The following is an 18,329-nucleotide window of genomic DNA, read 5'->3' as shown; positions in this document are numbered from 1 at the left end:
GTCAAGTCATAACGCCTTTCGTGGGCATCACGTGAGAGGAAGAGATGTAGAAGGCAATCACAGCGTTATTAAGATGTAATATGTAACACCCACAAACGAACACACACATCACAATACCAATAATTAATAATAATAATAATATATAAATATATGTATATAAATATATGTATATAAATATATATATATATATATATATATATATTTATATATATATATATATATATATATATATATATATATATATATATATATATATATATATATATATATATATATATATATATATATATATATATATATATATTAGAGGCTCGAGGAAGAGTTAAAGGGGTTAGCTTGGAATGTCTGTTGGCGTTCCATAATATCTTACCTCTTGATCATGTAAAGATTCGCTGACATCTTCGAAGAATGCGAAACCATGGTACACTACGTACTGGCCACCACTGTATGCCTCGGGTAAGAATGCGTCCCATCGTAAGTTAATGGAAAACTCTGTAGCACTCCTTACTTGTAAATTATGTTGTCCTGTAACATAACGAAAAAAACATATAAGTGAAAAGTTCTTTAATAGCGGATTAATTGATAGTTTTAATATTTTCAAGTTTTTTTTTTGGGGGGGGTTTGGGGGGGGGGCGGTGGTGGTGACGGTTGTTGAGGGGGAGAGACGCGGGGGTGGAGGTTGATCACGTGACTTAGTGAATATCTTTAAATTGTTACTACAGAGTGGGATACATTTAATCTAATCTATTGGTGAAGCAGTTTTTCAATAGGATAACCAGTGTAAGACTAAGATATCACGTGCTTGATAACCGGATTAAACCCTTGAGTATTGTGAAGGTTATGTGACACAAAATTATTTCTGATATGTTGAAGATTGTTAAAGCCACTGCTAGTTGCATGTCACATCGTATGTATATTATACACATCTTATAATATTTCAGAAATGACCTCTGAGAAATAAATATGAAAAATTGCCTATCGTAAATAAGACTAGCACAATTCTTTCGATACCATTTATTGCAGTACATACAAAAAACGCGCATGCATGACCTTACAGGGAGGTGCTGTTAACCCTGTTTGTAAGTGTTTGGTAGAAGCATATAGCAAAACAACTTGTAAATATGTCAGAGAAATATGTAAATTTATAAATCATTGATCTATGAAGGACTCAAACAGGGAGAACGGTATCAAACGAAACGTGTTTTGGAATAAATCGTCCAGACAAACATTTCAAAAATTCTATATAGGTTTCTACCTTTGTAGGTTACATCCAGAGTTCGCAGAGGGAAGGGTGGAAGCAGTAAAAGTACAAGAGTAGCAGTTTCCCTGTGACCATTTTATTTATATTTCTAGCATGCATATTATGGGGCAATTAAGATGATCTGGCATTTGGTTTGGTCATTAATTAACAATAAGTGGCTAGATTGACATTCAGTAGTCGATGACAGAATTGTTAATCTGATGGTTGTATCTGCATCATGGCATAATGAAGTGACAATCTAGCATATTTTTGGTGTGAAGATCTAGTCTCGAAAGAAGTCAAACGAACCACAAATTCAAAGCAACATCTCATGTTTTGTTTTTATCTAAATACCTTCAAGGAGTTTATAGCCAGTAAACGCAAAATAAAAATAGTTACAAACTCAATCGATACTACTTTCAATCAATTACACAAATAATTAAAGATAACAGCAAGAAATTTTCTATTTCCTGTTTCCCTGTCTTATTATACGTTATGAAGGAATTTAACCCATTTGTGCAGGAAATGACTTTTGGGCGCAAATAAGTTGGATATTGGATAACTTGTAAAATAACATGGCAAGCAAAACGTATGCACTTTCGATGGACTCTGTGAATCCCTAAAAGTACCTCAACGTGATTAAAGGTAAAACGTCCAGCCCGTCCAACTTAATAAATTTGAAAACAGGACCAATAAAAATCGGTGTCATTCACAATGAAATTTTTATTGTCTCGAGTTGTAAGAATTGAAAATAACTCGGGAAATGGGTACAATTTTCTAGATTATCGTAAAACAGGAACATTAACTCCAGAGGGAGTCGCGAAAGTGATTGTACATTAATCGAAGAGGATTTTCGTAACCTACTAAAAACAACACCAAAATAAGCCAACAAAGAAAGAAAATAAAACTCTATTTGAGATGATGAAAAATATCCAATTCTGTCCCTTTTAATTTATGAGAGGAGTAGGAAGAAAAAAACAATAATGACCGAAGAAGTAAGCATTAATATCACATTCCTTTACTACGATACAAACAAGGGGTGTATATAATATCCTATTTAATGCTTTTCGATTCCAAAAAAAAGTGGTAACGGCCATCGCAGGGTCGTGAAGAGTTTGTGGATCTTAAGACGCTAAACAGTAAACAGTTCAAAATCCTCCTCTCTCTCATTAAACATACTTTATGATTTTTGAAGAAATGAAAGTTGCTATATTAGTTATAGTATGAAACAAAATTCTATTCCATTTTGACAAATTCATCGGCCAGTCTTCTTTCATATACAGTATAAGTCACATACAAAAACTTCACTGGGAATTTTCCAAGACAAATGTTACTTTTTGTTTCATTAATTGAAATTAAATTGCATGTAATTAAGATAATAAACAACATATATAGATGTGGGATTTGAAGTATCGACTAAAGTAACGGAAATTAACTCAAATCATCTAAACATGTTAAACTTTAGATCACCTATCGAGGTGGTGAGAATTATATATATAGGCTATATACACACACGTTCACAGACGGACACATACAGGTTGCGTGTCTACATTATCTTCACCAATAGAATTGTTGTGTTATTTTAACGGATGAAGTTGAACGTCGTCGAATCATTTGATCGCGTTCTTATTTTGTTATTCTTACGCTGTCTATTCACATAACGTGTTATCATCTGCCATCTCGAAGGTTAGCTACTCAAAACATTTCTTAAGTATAAGACCCTCAAAAAAGGCTTAAAAGTATTAGTTTTGTCACTGCTATCTCATCATCAAAGGAAAAGCGAGGAATAAAATAATACCCCAGGAAAACTGCGGGAATCTTTTAACCTGGGCATCTAGACTACATTTAATGCCGTGTATTACAACCAAAAATTGCTTTTCACAAGGACAGTGACATATGACAATACAACCTAAAGTAGATCTCGGGAGCTCGTTGGACTTGGTTCGTATATTAACGCGAATCTACTATTATAATAAATACTTTTATTAAACCTCCCGAAATGTCTGCACAACGGGTTGCAATCACTAGTTGATATAAATTGTGCAAAGTTCAAATTTTTAGCTATCACCAACTTGTTTGTTAGGGGAACATTCGATTATCCAAATCGTCGTTCGCAAAAATCTATAGGAAATGTAAACTTGCTTTCTGCAGATAATATCCGTAAAATTTATATGGCTTACTTGTAATAAATAAGTTTATACAATATTTCCCACACGGAGAGCCTGTTGATGTATTTTAGCTTCATTGCTTTCTCCCTCTGTAAAACGACGAATGGCTGAGCTGTCCGGGGAGGGGTGGGGGGGGGGGAGATTTTAACAAATTTAAAAAGGAGGGGTAAGTGGATCTAAGGTCGCTGAAGTGTGTATTGTTGAAAAGGGGGGGGGGGGGGTAGATTACCACCCACACCCCCTGGATCGGTACCTGCTAGTGGTGCACAATTGAATATTCAGTCACTCTAGACACGGTAGGAGTCGAATGTAAAGCTTGCGAGGAGACAGGTAAGCAAAGAAGGGTAGGACTTTTCTTGCATAATTCGTTTCGTAGGAATGTGCATCCCTTTAACTAGAATGTAACAGCTTCTTCTGAATTCCTGTTTACAGGATGACTTGTTTCCCGCGGGGTGAAGACAATAACCCTGACGTATTAAAGACTGAAATATAAGTCACCTTCTCTATATCTCTCTATTATATTGTACCACCTACGCAATTCATTTTCTTTTTAACCACAACATGTATCGCTATATTATGTGCGATATATAGAACTTGGAAATTGCCAAGCGTATCACATGTTAGCCAATTTGCGTCACAGTGGATTGGTCAGCACGGGGGATGTCAAAACTTTTCACGATTTCATATCAATTTTGTCAAGAAATAGTTACGGAATTTCGTAAATTCTTCTTTTTGGTTTTAATTTCAACCAATTATAGTTGCTGATTCGATTGCCAAGGATGTCATCATCGCGTTGAACATACGTCATTCGGAGTCTGCGCATGATAGCCTTGATGCAAACAGAAATAGGCAATTGTCCTTTCCAATGGACTGGTCGCTCAAAAAACAATATCCGATGAGATCAATAATGAATTGATTTTCAATCGATCGAAGAAAGACACATTTCTATATAGCTTGACACTATATAAAATGCCCAGTATCGATAAAAAAAATGCACATTTTAAAAGCATATTGTGAACAAAACGTACAAAAACAAAAGTAGATACACAATGTTACTTCCGACTTCCGCTGAGCACCGCAAACTTCGCGAAATCCTACTTTGGTATAAGGGTTTATGATCACGCATATAGTCCTTAACCACGTTCTATTGTGCATGTATTACCAATATTTGGCTCCATAGTAATCGAGGTACAAGTGTAATACCTGATGGGCGTAATTTATTTAACAAGCTCCATAAAAAGTGTTTTGTTTTTCTTCTTTTCAAGTATGCAAAACCACAAACTAACATATGGAGTTGATTGTTTATCTTGCAACCATTTCTATAGGCCCAAATTCCCGAAAAGTTCATTTTGGCCTGATTTATGATGTCACACTTCTTGAACACATAGCCTATGGTTTATTAAATAAATAAATCTGTAACGACATACTTTTACAACAATTCAAATTCTGCGAAATGAGACAATAATATGACGTCAGCATTTTACGGTGTGAAATACGGTGTGAAGCGTACTTCAGTCTATCTATCTGTCTGTTTCTTTCTTTCTTTTGTTTGCTCTAGTAATAATAATAATAATAGTAACAAAGGCTTATAAGCACAACTACTACAGAAAACTGTGTGCACTGCTGTGCTGGAAAACAACTAAATAAATCTCAAAGTAACGATACAAAAGTTAAACCTGGTCGAGATTCTGGCTGAAATCAGAACCATTGACAAATAGGTAGTGTTTTAATTGCCTCTTAAAAGTAGCAGCATTTTGGATTTCTTTAAGGCTGTCAGGAAGCATATTCCACAATTTAGGTCCAGCCTATATATATATATATATATATATATATATATATATATATATATATATATATATATATATATACATCATATATGTATATATGTATATATATATATATATATATATATATATATACATATGTATAGCCTAAGTCCGTATGTATTCTATAACAATTCAATAACACGTATGCTGCACATGTAATATTTCCATACACTGATACATACGGACTTATAAATAACTATATGTGAAGTGGCTGTATATTATGCAGAGTAAGAAAAACTAACCCAGTTGAATCAAAGACCCGACGGAACATTCTGTCAAGAAAAGCCCACCGGTTTGATCGATATTCTTTTGAGTGAAGATTAGGGGTATTTGGATAAGTACATTCTGATAGGATTATGAAAGAATTTTACTCCCACGAGGTGTCAAGGTCAGGATAAGTGCGCCCTAACCAATTAAGGGCAAGCCATAACAACACCTAAAGAGATAACCTGTATACATTTATATGTAAGGAATGTTACGGTATCACGCAAACTATGCCTGGAATTTAAAATATGTGAGTGAAAAAATGGCCATTGTTGACAAGACTTGAACTTGTATTGAGTTTTCTCATTTGACTGTTACAAACGTTGTATCTATTTTCCAAAACCTATGCCAGCTATAACAAAATGAAGAACAACAAACTCACTTCCTGGTGCTTGCTTGCTTGTTTGTCTGTTTCTTTGTTTGTCTCTCTGTCTGTTGTTTTTGTCGTTGTTTGTGATAATCGTGAATATCTGTCAAAGCCCCACCCACCCCTCTCCCTCTCCACCCCCAAACCCCGTCAATTAAGGGGGTTCATGATGACATAATTTAAATGATTAAGATTATAATCCAGCGACTAGATTGACTTATACCGTGATAGCAAGTGGGTGAAATCCAAAAAACGAACAGACATAGTAATTTATAGTCTGTGCTAACAGGTTCCCACTGAAGTTTGATGGTTCGGAAACAGGGCAGAGAGAGAGAGAGAGAGGTGGAGCGTTATAATTGCATGCATGGCGACAGGCTAGTACAAAAATTCATCTAAAACAACATTTTATTTTTGTTCTCTGGACTCTCCATAGACGACAGTAGCCTATATATTTCAATTGTAACTTTGTATGAATTTCTCTGCTAATATTGCAAAAGACACAGTAAATATCGCCAGTTCGGAATCAATCACGTGATTATAACAAAGCGATTATTTTACTATACAAGCTTTGGTTGGTTGACCACGGGTCAGAGGATTTAAATCAAAGGGAGGGATTCGGCAGGGTAGGGGAGATGAGGGAAGTTGTGGTAAGGGGAGAGGAAGGAGGATGGAAGGAAAGGTTGGCCCCTAGCACTACCCTCACGGTGGTTAGGTCCACCTCAGGGTTGGTAAGAACATGGTTGGAAATTAGTTCAGTGAATAGTTTGTAACGCAAACTAAATAACATCTTATGGACGAAGCCAGCTGTACAGATTGGGGGAGAGTGCAATTACTTTATCCAAGGGCGCAATGGGAGTGGAGACGGGTAGCATATGAGGGCACTCTTTCGAGAAATTAACTGGTAAACTACATGTACTAACGATATGGGGCTGGTCTTCCCATCAGCTAATTTCGAAACTCTATGAGCAAACATGCCTGACGTTAAGATGAAGGCCTATCTTTGTGATCAAGAAAAATATTTGGAGATTATACATAACTAAACATGTGAATGAGGTCATTTCATGTACACCATCAAAAGTTACAATGAGGTGTAGATCCGTGACAGAAGTGCTCCACGCAATCTTCCAAGAAAGGACAAAGTCACGAAGAAACATTTCGTCCAGAGTCCTCTTAATGTCTATGGCAGGCCAATTCGAACTTAGCTTCTATATTCAATGTATACGTGACGGTACCAATATTTCCCACGTGCAGTAACATTTTGAAGTCATGATAAACTACGACATTTTTTTTTTTAATTTGACGGCTGTGATATAAAACTGACCCGTTGTCAGACCGTACCGAAACATGACCTTCCAGACATGACAATATGTCATGAACTATAAGTGTAAATCTTTATCCCCTCATTATCCCCCTCGTTATCCCCTCCACCCACCCCCACCTGCCCCCCCCCCTCGCTACCCCCTCTCAGTTTTGAAGAAATGCATGACTCATACTGATCAGAATGCCGTTGAAACAATCAGCACATATTAGGTCCACGAAAGCGTAACACATCGACAGGCAAATGCGACGCGCCGATTGGTTAACAGTGATGATTATGCAAGGGCGTAGGAACCGGGGGGGCTGGGGGGGCGCCAGCCCCCCCCCCAGTGAAAAATGTGGAGGGGCGGAAGTATCATTCCGCCCCCCGGTTCGCAAGTCAGAAAACCCCTTTTTCATTTCCAAATGAGAAAAAAATCTCATTTGGAGCACCAAATTGCATCTTAGGCCAGGTGAAAATACAAAATTAAGTTTACAAAATGGAGTGGGTGTTGAAGTGTGCTATATTGCACCAAATTGCATCTGAGGCCACCTGGAAATGCAAAAAATTCCAAAGGGGAGGGGGACACCCCCTCCCCTTAGACCCCTCCCCCAGGCCGGCCATCAGTCTTCAGCCCCCCCACTCAAAAGTACCTTCCTACGCCACTGTGATTATGTGTGAACACATTCAACGCAAATCACCGATGAAGAAACGAATGGCGTCTACCATGATTGACGTGTAAAATCTTAATGAAAATTCACGAATTGTAGACATAGAAAACCGCATTTGACAGGACAACGTGATGATCTTTATCCAGTCCTCTCCCCCTGACTGTAAATCTAATTCATTGCTCTGTGAAAACATTTCCGCGAATTATTTACATGATAATGAAGAGAGATGTAAACTTTGAACTGACAGCAACATTAAAAAAAGAAAGAAAAAGAACAGAAAAGTAGAACGTTAGTCAAATGACCACGATTAACCGCGATGAGAGAAGCCGGAGATGTCTCACACGATTCCCCTAAATCTAATGATGTGTCGTCTAATTGATATGGAAAAACGAAAATCAAACCAAACACCCTCTTCAATTTTATCGAGTAACTTCGATTCCTTACTGGATAATAAATGGAAATATCAAATACATATATCTATATCTACATATATATATATATATGCATACATATATACATATACATATACATATATGTTCATATATCTATATATATACATATACATACATATATACATACATACATATACATATATATATATATATATATATATTTATATATATATATATATATGTATTATTTGTTATGCACGACTGCTTTGTTTACCCACGAGGTACGGTTGCCAATAGTTCCAGGGCCATTGCTCGCAGTTAACCTATAGTGAGCAGAGCGATCATCATTTCAGCTGTCAGTTACAGAATATTTTAGCATCCTTTACAGAATGGAGTCAATTAGATCAAATAGTCATAGTTTAATGCTCTTGGTTTTCAATACCGAGAGTTTTGAAACAGCCCCAGGCCATTAGAAACGAGACGAATTACTTACTACATAATGAAACAAACCCTTTAAATAAAGGTAATAGGTTGTCTGTTTTGTTTGAACAGAATCCACACCATAAAGTCAAGCAGAATGACGTTGATATGAGCGCGCCATAAAGGCAACTATTAAACTGTTTATAAACCTGAATATGAGGGCCAACTCTGGGTGTTCCACGTTAACAACTATACAGAAACATGTTTCAATTTCTTCCTGGAAACTGTACCCAGTGGTCTTCTTGGCATTATCATATAGGGATACCTCTAAGTTTGCAAACATCATTACTTACATAGACTTAAAGGATCATTCCATACCGTTATATACTTGTCTGCAATTCCTTCTTTTTAATTTTCATTTGAGTATGGATATGGATGGTGGGGTGCGAGAGAAGTGGGTGTTCTGGGTATACTATCAACATATAGTAGTGTTTGGGGCAAACGTGAACATATGTCAGTCCAAGCAGACCTATTGTGGATTACACACAGAACCTAGCTATGGGTTATACACCCATGCAGAACTAAGTTGTAGGTTATACACTCAGAACCCATAGTTGTAGGTTAAACACCCAGAACCATGTTGCAGGTTATACACCCAGAACCTAGTTGTAAATTATACACCCAGAATCTACAGTTGTGGGTTATACACCCAGAATCTACAGTTGTGGGTTATACACCCAGAATCTACAGTTGTAGGTTATAAAAACATAATCTATAGTGCTTTTACAGTGGTAAATATGTGGCCAAAATTGTGGCCAAACTTGAATTAAAACATTTATCTAACATACAAGCTAGACTGCCAGTGTGGGTATGAACTACAGCACAGAAGGGTTCACGATACAAATTGTTGTAACAAGCAACATATGCGTCAGATGCATACGTTACCATAAACATATTGCATCATTTAACGAAAGATTGTATTCACCATGCACTGTTTGTATACAGTATTTCATACATGACGACTCTGATATTTTCCAACGAGACAACAAAACGACCCGGTGCATCTAGGGTCACCCTCAACTACAACCTTCACGCAATCGGTATACCCGTGTGATCATATTTCGCATACTTAAAATACTTTTAAAATATCTTGATTATTTTCGTTATCAGATCGATTCGTAAGTACATACCTTGGTTAGCGTCACGGGATAGATTAATTGTAATGTTGATGGTGGCAACCTTACAGCGACAACAGTAAATACTACATACAATATGTTTAACTCTAAGAATCGTATTATCCACACTGTTCGGTCGGTTGGACAATGAAGGGAAAGGGGAGTAGGTGGGAGTGGGGCTAGGGGTGGGGTTACGAGAAAGCTGTTTTACCTTTAATGTGAGACACACACACACACACACATAGATATATATATATATATATAGATATATATATATATATATATATATATATACCCAACCCCGGCACCTAACTGATAGAGCTGAGATCATAACGTGCATCCAAATTTCAAGAACGACATGTGCAACCTGTGTTATCATTTAATATTTGAAGTATGCTGCACTAGCTGCGATACGAATATCTTATCTTTTCTCTTGTTTATATGTTTGTTTTAATTTCTACTTACCACATTCTATAACTTAATCCAATCGATCATATCAATACAAGTTATAAGATTGTTGTTACCAAGCGAACATAACTATTGATCCCTCTGTTATAGATTATTCAATTGACTTAGACCTCTATTAAAGTCATCAACTCAATACCTGTTTGTCTTTATGAATATAGAAATATATTAAAAGTACAATTATCATCGTTTGTGTAATGAGAAACACGAACCCGATTTATCTATAACATTATTCGTTCATTAACTTAATATTTTATCATGTAAACACTGAACTTCGTCGTTAGAGACAAACAACATGATAACAGGAGGCTCGACCGAATTTCGACGAAATGACAACTCGCGAGATAATGTTATAATTATGCAAATCACTTTTATCAGACTGCAGTTCTACACGCAGCTGATAGTTACACTGTTTCAATTTCACAATCGGGTAGAAAGAGTAAATCCTTGTGTTGTTTACAATACACGACGAAACAAGATGGTGATATCAATCCACCCGCCCCACCCGCCCCACCGCCCCACCCGCCCCACCAACCCACCATCGACATCTGCGTTTTAAAAATGTGAGCAAAATCTATTAATGGTGTCTACTGTCAAGAACATCAAGCAAGTTGTCAGTTTCCGTGTGTAAGTCTGTCCTAAGCCCCCATTCTCTTCTACACCCCCCTCCCCTTGCCCCCACACCATCCTCAGTACTAAATTAATAACCTGCTAGGCCTTTGTAGAGGACCTCCCAGAGAATACAAGAATAGAAAAGACAATACCAGCCTGTTCCATCATTATACGTCCGACCCCCATGGATGTTGTACAGTGAGTTTCAACGATTGCGTCTTAGTTCATACAGTCAAAGTGGTCAAATATGTTTCTATGTTCAGAAATAAACGTTACTCAGTTTAACAGCTGGGACACCCGCTTAATTTTCTGGCATGCAGCACTATGATGTCAGATTCGATTCCTACTACAACCTGTTACAACAATATGAATTTTAACTCAATTAACTGGTAACATTTATTAACTGTTCGGGGGTAAACGTCACTCAGTTTGACAGGACACCCCCATTAAATCATCTGGAATGCAGCACTATGACGTCAGATCGTGGTGACAGTTCTTCTTTACGACCACGGAGTCCTCTAATTAGTCCAGACGTTTGTTTAAATTGTAAACAGCCGATGGTCATGGTATGTCCCGAGAGTAAGGACACGGAGACTGGACATTGGACATTGGAATTCGAGAGAGAGAGAGAGAGTGTGCGAGGATGGATTCATATATGAAGAAGTTACACGGATGTACTCTATGGTCTGGAATCTGTGATAATGATATACCCAGCTCTATAACAATATATATGCTCCCACGCATCGGGTATATCGATTACGTGGGAGTTCGATTTAAAATGACGTTCTATCTGATATCGAGGTGTAATATTAAATATTATTATATTACATTATTTTCTCACACACACTGATATTTAAAGAGCCATCATAGAGTATTGCCACCGCCAAATATGCTAGATATTCAGATAATGGTCACCCATGCTCAAATTACAACAAGCATTTTACAGCCATTCTAAACGCAGTTATCCACACTGAGGTATGTGCCGCAATCTGTCTAGTTTTTAAACACCCTCAAATGTCTGTGTGGAAAAAAGCTTGCAAGTAGATGAATCAGAACAATCAGGAAAGCGGTTTTGAAAACTTCTAGCAATTTTGAGCGTGAATGAAAGAGAGGAAGAAATGGGGTAGCTACTGGTGACCTTGAAATGTAACATATCAATATCAAGCGTGTTAAATTTGTAACATACAAATTTTCTTTTCATAATATCATTTTGTAATACATTTAGACATTGTAAAACGAATAGGCTAGTACCACACGAGAACGACGATTATAGGTTCAAGCCAAACGTTCCAGCGTTTCTCAGATTGTATAAAACCGTGTTGACTATATTCTGAAGATCGCCTGAGTATTGAGTTGCCCTCGGGCCGAGTACTGGGAATCCCTGATGATGGAAGCAGGGAGCTGCTAGAGTAGCAGCTCCCTGATGGAAGGGTATCTGATCGAAATGAGTTGAATAGTTGCCAATAAGAGATAAACAATGCCGAAGAAGGAAATATTGTCACGCTCATCAACTTTGACACTTTGCTTTTTTTTGGCTTTTTTTTGTAGGAAACGGAACTAAACACCTACATTCAAATCAACGCAACAGGAAATGGATAATTTATAGCCAAATATTAAAAAAAAAAATGCTTATCATTTTAATAGCTTTTAACATAAACTTATACTCAGAAATGCATGTATAGTGCTGTCTTTATATCTTCCAAGAATATATGTATTTGATCTTAAATAATTTATGACCATGAGTGAACATGAAGTTATGTGTGGTATTTGAACATGTCAATTACAAGTTGGCGTTCTTTTCGCTGAAGATAACTCACTACAATTTCAATATATATATATATATATATATATATATATATATATATATATATATATATATATATATATATATATATATATATATATATATATATATATATATATATATATATATATATATTTATATATATTGAAATTGTAGTGAGTAATATCCACACGTAAAATAAACGTAAAACAAGTCTACAAGGTGCGAGGGATATATTCAGACGTTAAATAAGTCTACAAGGTGCGAGGGACATATTCAGACGTAAGTAGGCGTAAAATAAGTATACAAAGTACGAGTGATATACCCAGACGTAAAATAAGTCTACAAGGTGCGAGGGATATATCCAGACGTAGGTAGGCGTACAATAAGTCCACAAGGTGTGAGGGATATATCCAGACGTACAATAAGTCTACAAGGTGCAAGGGATATATCCTGACGTAAAATAAGTCTACAAGGTGCGAGGGATATATCCAGACGTACAATGAGTCTTCAAGCTGCGATGGATATATCCAGACGTAAAATCAGTCTACAAGGTGCGAGGGATATATCCAGACGTAAAATAGGTCTACAAGGTGCGAGGGATATATCCAGACGTACAATAAGTCTACAAGGTGCGAGGGATATATCCAGAAGTACATTAAGTCTACAAGCTGCGAGGGATATATCCAGACGTGCAATACGTCTATAAGGTGCGAGGGATATATCCAGACGTACAATAAGTCTATAATTCGCGAGGAGACTTTCGGGTGCCGCTTCGCTTTTCTGGAGGACGGTGTGTACAGAACATATTGTCAGTCATCACCTTACAAGTGTTTCTTATTCGTAAATCTCTCTTTGGGATTAGGGGGTGGGGATGTCCCTTCCTCCCCAAAGCTACGATAAAACATTAAAGTTGCTTTCCACGTACTAAACTAACATTTCCATTTTTAATATACCGCCCTTATAAACCTCATCCCCGATGTAAGGTGACAAAAAAACAAAAACAAACGGATCGGATCTGACATTTTGTCAAAGTAAGGGCAAATAGCCAATGGCGATGAAATGATATATTTTTGTGTATATACATACCCCTGCATCTTCCATCCTTACAGTAAAGGCCAAATTGAGCATCACATGGTTGTTTAGGGACGGAACATCTCTCTCCAACCTGGCGGAGGCAGACGGTACAACAGTCACAGGGGTCGGATCCTCCTCGCCCTCCGTGACAGGTAGGAGATAATCTTGGGCAGTCCCAAGTTGAACAAACTCTGTATTCCTTTGGACAAAGGTCTGTACCAAATGAACTTCGGAATTCAATCAAACTTAAAGTGAGTACAAGAAACAATCTCCATGAAGTCCGATGGAAATTTGGCGAATAATCGAGCATTCTATATTGTTGTTTATCCATGATCACAATACATCCAGTTATAAGTATCAATAAAAAAATATATATATATTTGTATATATATATATATAGGCTAGTGGTATAGTACTGGTATCGTTCACGAAATGTTTCGTTGAAGTACCACCCTGTGTGTGAAATCTTATTTGTAGTAGAATATGTGTTGGTCAAGATCAAACTTACTCAAATATTTATTGTCTCATCTACCGCTCGGGGTAAATCATATGAAAAATACACTACTCCATTTACAATCATCCTTATCGAAATGATCTGGATTTTCCAACAGGAAGATATTATTATTATTATCCAAATTTGTCATGTGAAGGCATCTTCTTCAAACCAGTGGTCTTGTTTAAGAAAAGCTACACAAGCACATGAGAACAGTATGACATACAACCTTTCCGTGTTCCAACTCTTGAGTAAATGTAACACACAGCTTGCTTCTTGGATTCGTTCCGTCCACACGGCTTGTAGAATAAGCCCTGTTTCACTTCACCGCACAGGAATGTAACATCACGCCAAGCCCGACTACTACTTCTGTAGACTCACAGATATCGCATTGACAACCGTAGGGCTAAGCGGTAACATGTTGCAGTGAGAAAACAAAAAAGAAACCACAGGAAAGGAAAACTGATTAAATGATTCCGTATCGTAAAATTTACATTTAAAAAATATTTTTAAAAACAGAATTTATTAATTAATCAAATACGAAATCCTTGTACATACAGAAATACGTTGATACGCAAAGGTGTACACGATTTGCTGCAAAGCAAACTTTGAAAAAATCTTTTTACTGCCCGCAGTAGGAGAGAGTGCGATTTATACGTCAATGCTCGTGGAGTGGTGTGTTCCTTTGCTCTGCTGCTCGAGTATTATTGGCAACCTTATCCCTAACATGTCACAGAAGTCCCCGTACGTAGAAGCACGATGTTATTTGTCGACTCGAGAACAGAAAAAAAAAGAAGATAAAAATAACACCAAAGGTCTAGCTGGTCTGCCTCGTGCTGTAGACTGATGGGTGATTGAAGCTTCTGCTGAAAATAAAACACCAAAAGGTTAAATGAAAGGTGGCCTAAACATATGCAAAGGCTGCCTTTAGTATAGTGTCACTTCACAATGTCGAAAGATGTAGTTAGATAGAGAGAGATGGGAGTCAACATGCGTATCGGGCAAACCAGGCAACTGATTTATTCCGCTAGTCTAGCGACGCGCTAACAATGAATGGGTTCCCTAAACGTCAGGGCTTAATTTAAAAGAGAGAAACAAGGGGGGGGGGGGGAATTCCACGAGACCGAAGGTCCGCGAGACCGAATTTCCGCGAACCGATGGCCCGCGAGACCGATGGTCTATGGAAGCTCCATCGATAGGCGTAACTAGACTTTTTCATTAGAGGGGCTTCAGAGGGGGTCAAAGATATTGACAAGGGGGGGGGGCACAATATTGTTTGAAATAGGGTTTCGCTATATCTAATTATTAAGTTATATTGTATTCTAAAATTTCTTTTGGGGCTGCAGAGAGAGTGGGGGCGAGCCCCCAAAAACCCCTCTGGTTACGCTACTGGTGGAGCCCTAGTATCAATGCAAGCCGCCCCAGCCCCCTCGCGCAAGTCAATGGTATCCACTATGAAAAGAAATGGTTGTAAGTTCTTGTTAATTACACGCTTTATCAACGTAATATAACCGGTCAAAATATTTGTCTTACCAGGGAGTTGTTCCCTGGTCTTACCACTATTATAGGCCTAGTAATAGTTTCGGTCTCGAGGGCCTAGTAATAGATTTGGTCTCGCGGACCTCGGTCTCGAAGATCTTCGGTGTCGCGGACCTTTCTAAATTTCGGTCTCGCGGACCTTCGGTCTCGCGGACCTTCGGTCTCGCGGACCTTCGGTCTCGCGGACCTTCGGTCTCGTGGCCTGTAACCGAAACAAGGGGGTACAGTGGGTCTTGGAAGAAGATGCTCACTTGGTGTGTTGAAAGGCATCGGTAAACAGCGGAACTGATGGACCCCCTGAAATAACAGTGCCAAGTCTGCCGCAGAAAAGAAATGTGAAAGCTCCGGTCACAATGTAAAGCAGAAATGAGAATATTCTTTCATATGATGACGAGGGCCGCGACTGACTCTATTATATGTATTTATTTATTTATTATATTTATATATATATATATATTTATATATATATATATATATATATATATATATATATATATATATATATATATATATATATATATACGAACCACGGAAGGCCCGTGGTTCGTATCCCGGTGGAGGCTGAAAGTTTTTTCACTGTTCTTGATTTTCCAACTCATTACGATTTTCATTTATATATATATATATATAGCCTACATATATATACCATGCAACAGCAATTGTTTATTAACGTATAGTGGACACACGGAACTGTATAAACAAATACATGACATTAATGACTTATATGCGGTGGGTTTCCATGTTGTTATATATTTACATATCATATCAAGTCAAATAAACTGAAAAACGGCTATTTACATCAAGTAACCGGAAGTTGTACACTATATACGGCCGTGTTGCTATGGTTTCATAATTTGTTGTGACTGCTATACAAAACAGGAGAAATGACGTACCCTTTATTAACTTGCTTTCTCAGGCTCTCTCTGGTATTGAGCCCAAGATTTCACCTCTCAACCTATACCAGTGACGGCAAGTTAGCAGATCATACAACACCGATACTTTTTATTCGTCTAGTTCAGTATACGGGTAGCTGGTGGACTCCCTGGTACTAGCAATAAGCCGTGTCAGTGCAGTCAAGGTTAGGTCATGTTATTTAAACTTATACAAAGTCTTTCTTTCTGTCCGTCTTGAGAGGTAACGTGGCAATCTCGTTGATGTGTTCCCCTGATTTAAGAAACTGATTCAGTTTCTAGAGTTAATTCTCGCACCCTCGAGATGATTGAATATATATATATAGATATTGTGGCATGTCGTTTCTCGGTAACATGCACTTTTGTCACAACAGACATTTCGAAGGTCGAAAATGTATGTCAACGGTGAAAAAAAGGGATCAACAACCTAGCACATAGAACTATACTTTCGCGTAAAAGATCAGATAATACTCTGAAAAGGTTAGAAAAATCATATAGTGTACTATGCATATAGGCCTTTATAAGAATCAGGGTTGAAGATAACGTTGATATTGACTGATTGGGCTCATTTGATCACTGTTTGGACTGAGTCCGATCAGAATATCACACCAGTAAGCAGCGGGAAGGGGAGGGGGGGGAGTCGAGAACCAGCTAGGGCCCTCGGACACTTATGTAACCCACTTTCCGTATAGGCATATCATAAAATTAAAACGGATACATTATTCTTTGTTCCATATATCGCCAACCACCCAAACTGACCCCGGGTCACGGGAATGTATACACCTTATCACCCCCTCGCCCTATCACCATGGCTTTTCAGCAACTCGAGTGAAAAATTTAGTTTGGTTGTGGAACGCCGTCAGCTACGTAACTGTAATAAAGCACAAAACACCTTTTTTTATATTTATTATTATTAATTTTTTGCCCTTCCATATATATGGATGCCGTTTTACAAAGTAACTTACATCAGCTCTCAGACTTCATAATGCGTACAACATGGACCAGGCCTGTGGTAGGCGATATAGCATGGAAGGCAATATAGGTTCTCCTATTAATTCCCTTGGATGATCGGAATGTGACCACTTACAAGTCTCCCGGGTAGACCTATGATTGAATCCACGTTTCAATGGTTGAAAGAACATCGGAGTATTTTTGGAGCAAAGAAGTTCATGGAGCGAGATAGGAGTCAAGCAGGAATGCCTTCTGGAAATAAAGATGGCTGTGATATTGTAAACCACTCCAATCTGTTTATAATGAGTACGATCTGTCTTCAATATTATAAAACTAGCGCTCTTGGCTAGCTGCTCTGCAATATCCGAGTGCGTTGTAAACCTTTTTGGAACCGAGGGGAGCTCTTTTTTTTATATATTATTATTGATGAAAACAGAAATACCAGCATACTGTGAACGGAAGTGACTGAAGAGTATACTGACTTTTGGACACTTTATAATGTATAGTGTTGTTCATAAAATAAAAACAAGTAAAAGCGAAACATATATTGTTTTGTTGGGTTTTTTATGACTTATCACGCGGTGTTTCGACTCATACCAACATGCAATTAAACCCACCTGTGCATTATGTTCTTACCAAATATATTTTCGGGCTGTTTGAATAGGATGACTGAGCACA

General features: G+C 37.7%; 1 protein-coding gene across 1 annotated transcript in view; it reads right to left on the bottom strand.

The window, feature by feature from the left end:
* Window positions 1-15,210, bottom strand: part of LOC139970789 (kielin/chordin-like protein) — a 43,861-nt gene extending 28,651 nt beyond the window's left edge. Inside the window, exons 1-2 of the mRNA XM_071976781.1 lie at window positions 13,770-15,210; window positions 371-525 (exon numbers count right to left, since the gene is read on the bottom strand). Of these exons, the coding sequence (XP_071832882.1) occupies window positions 371-525; window positions 13,770-14,088 (474 nt within the window). The 5' untranslated portion in view covers window positions 14,089-15,210. The remainder of the gene's footprint in view (window positions 1-370; window positions 526-13,769) is intronic.
* Window positions 15,211-18,329: the final 3,119 nt, after the last annotated feature.

This window comes from Apostichopus japonicus, chromosome 8, assembly GCF_037975245.1.
Source record: "Apostichopus japonicus isolate 1M-3 chromosome 8, ASM3797524v1, whole genome shotgun sequence".
Classification (NCBI taxonomy): Eukaryota; Metazoa; Echinodermata; class Holothuroidea; order Aspidochirotida; family Stichopodidae; genus Apostichopus; species Apostichopus japonicus.
This window is presented reverse-complemented; position numbering and strand designations above follow the sequence as displayed.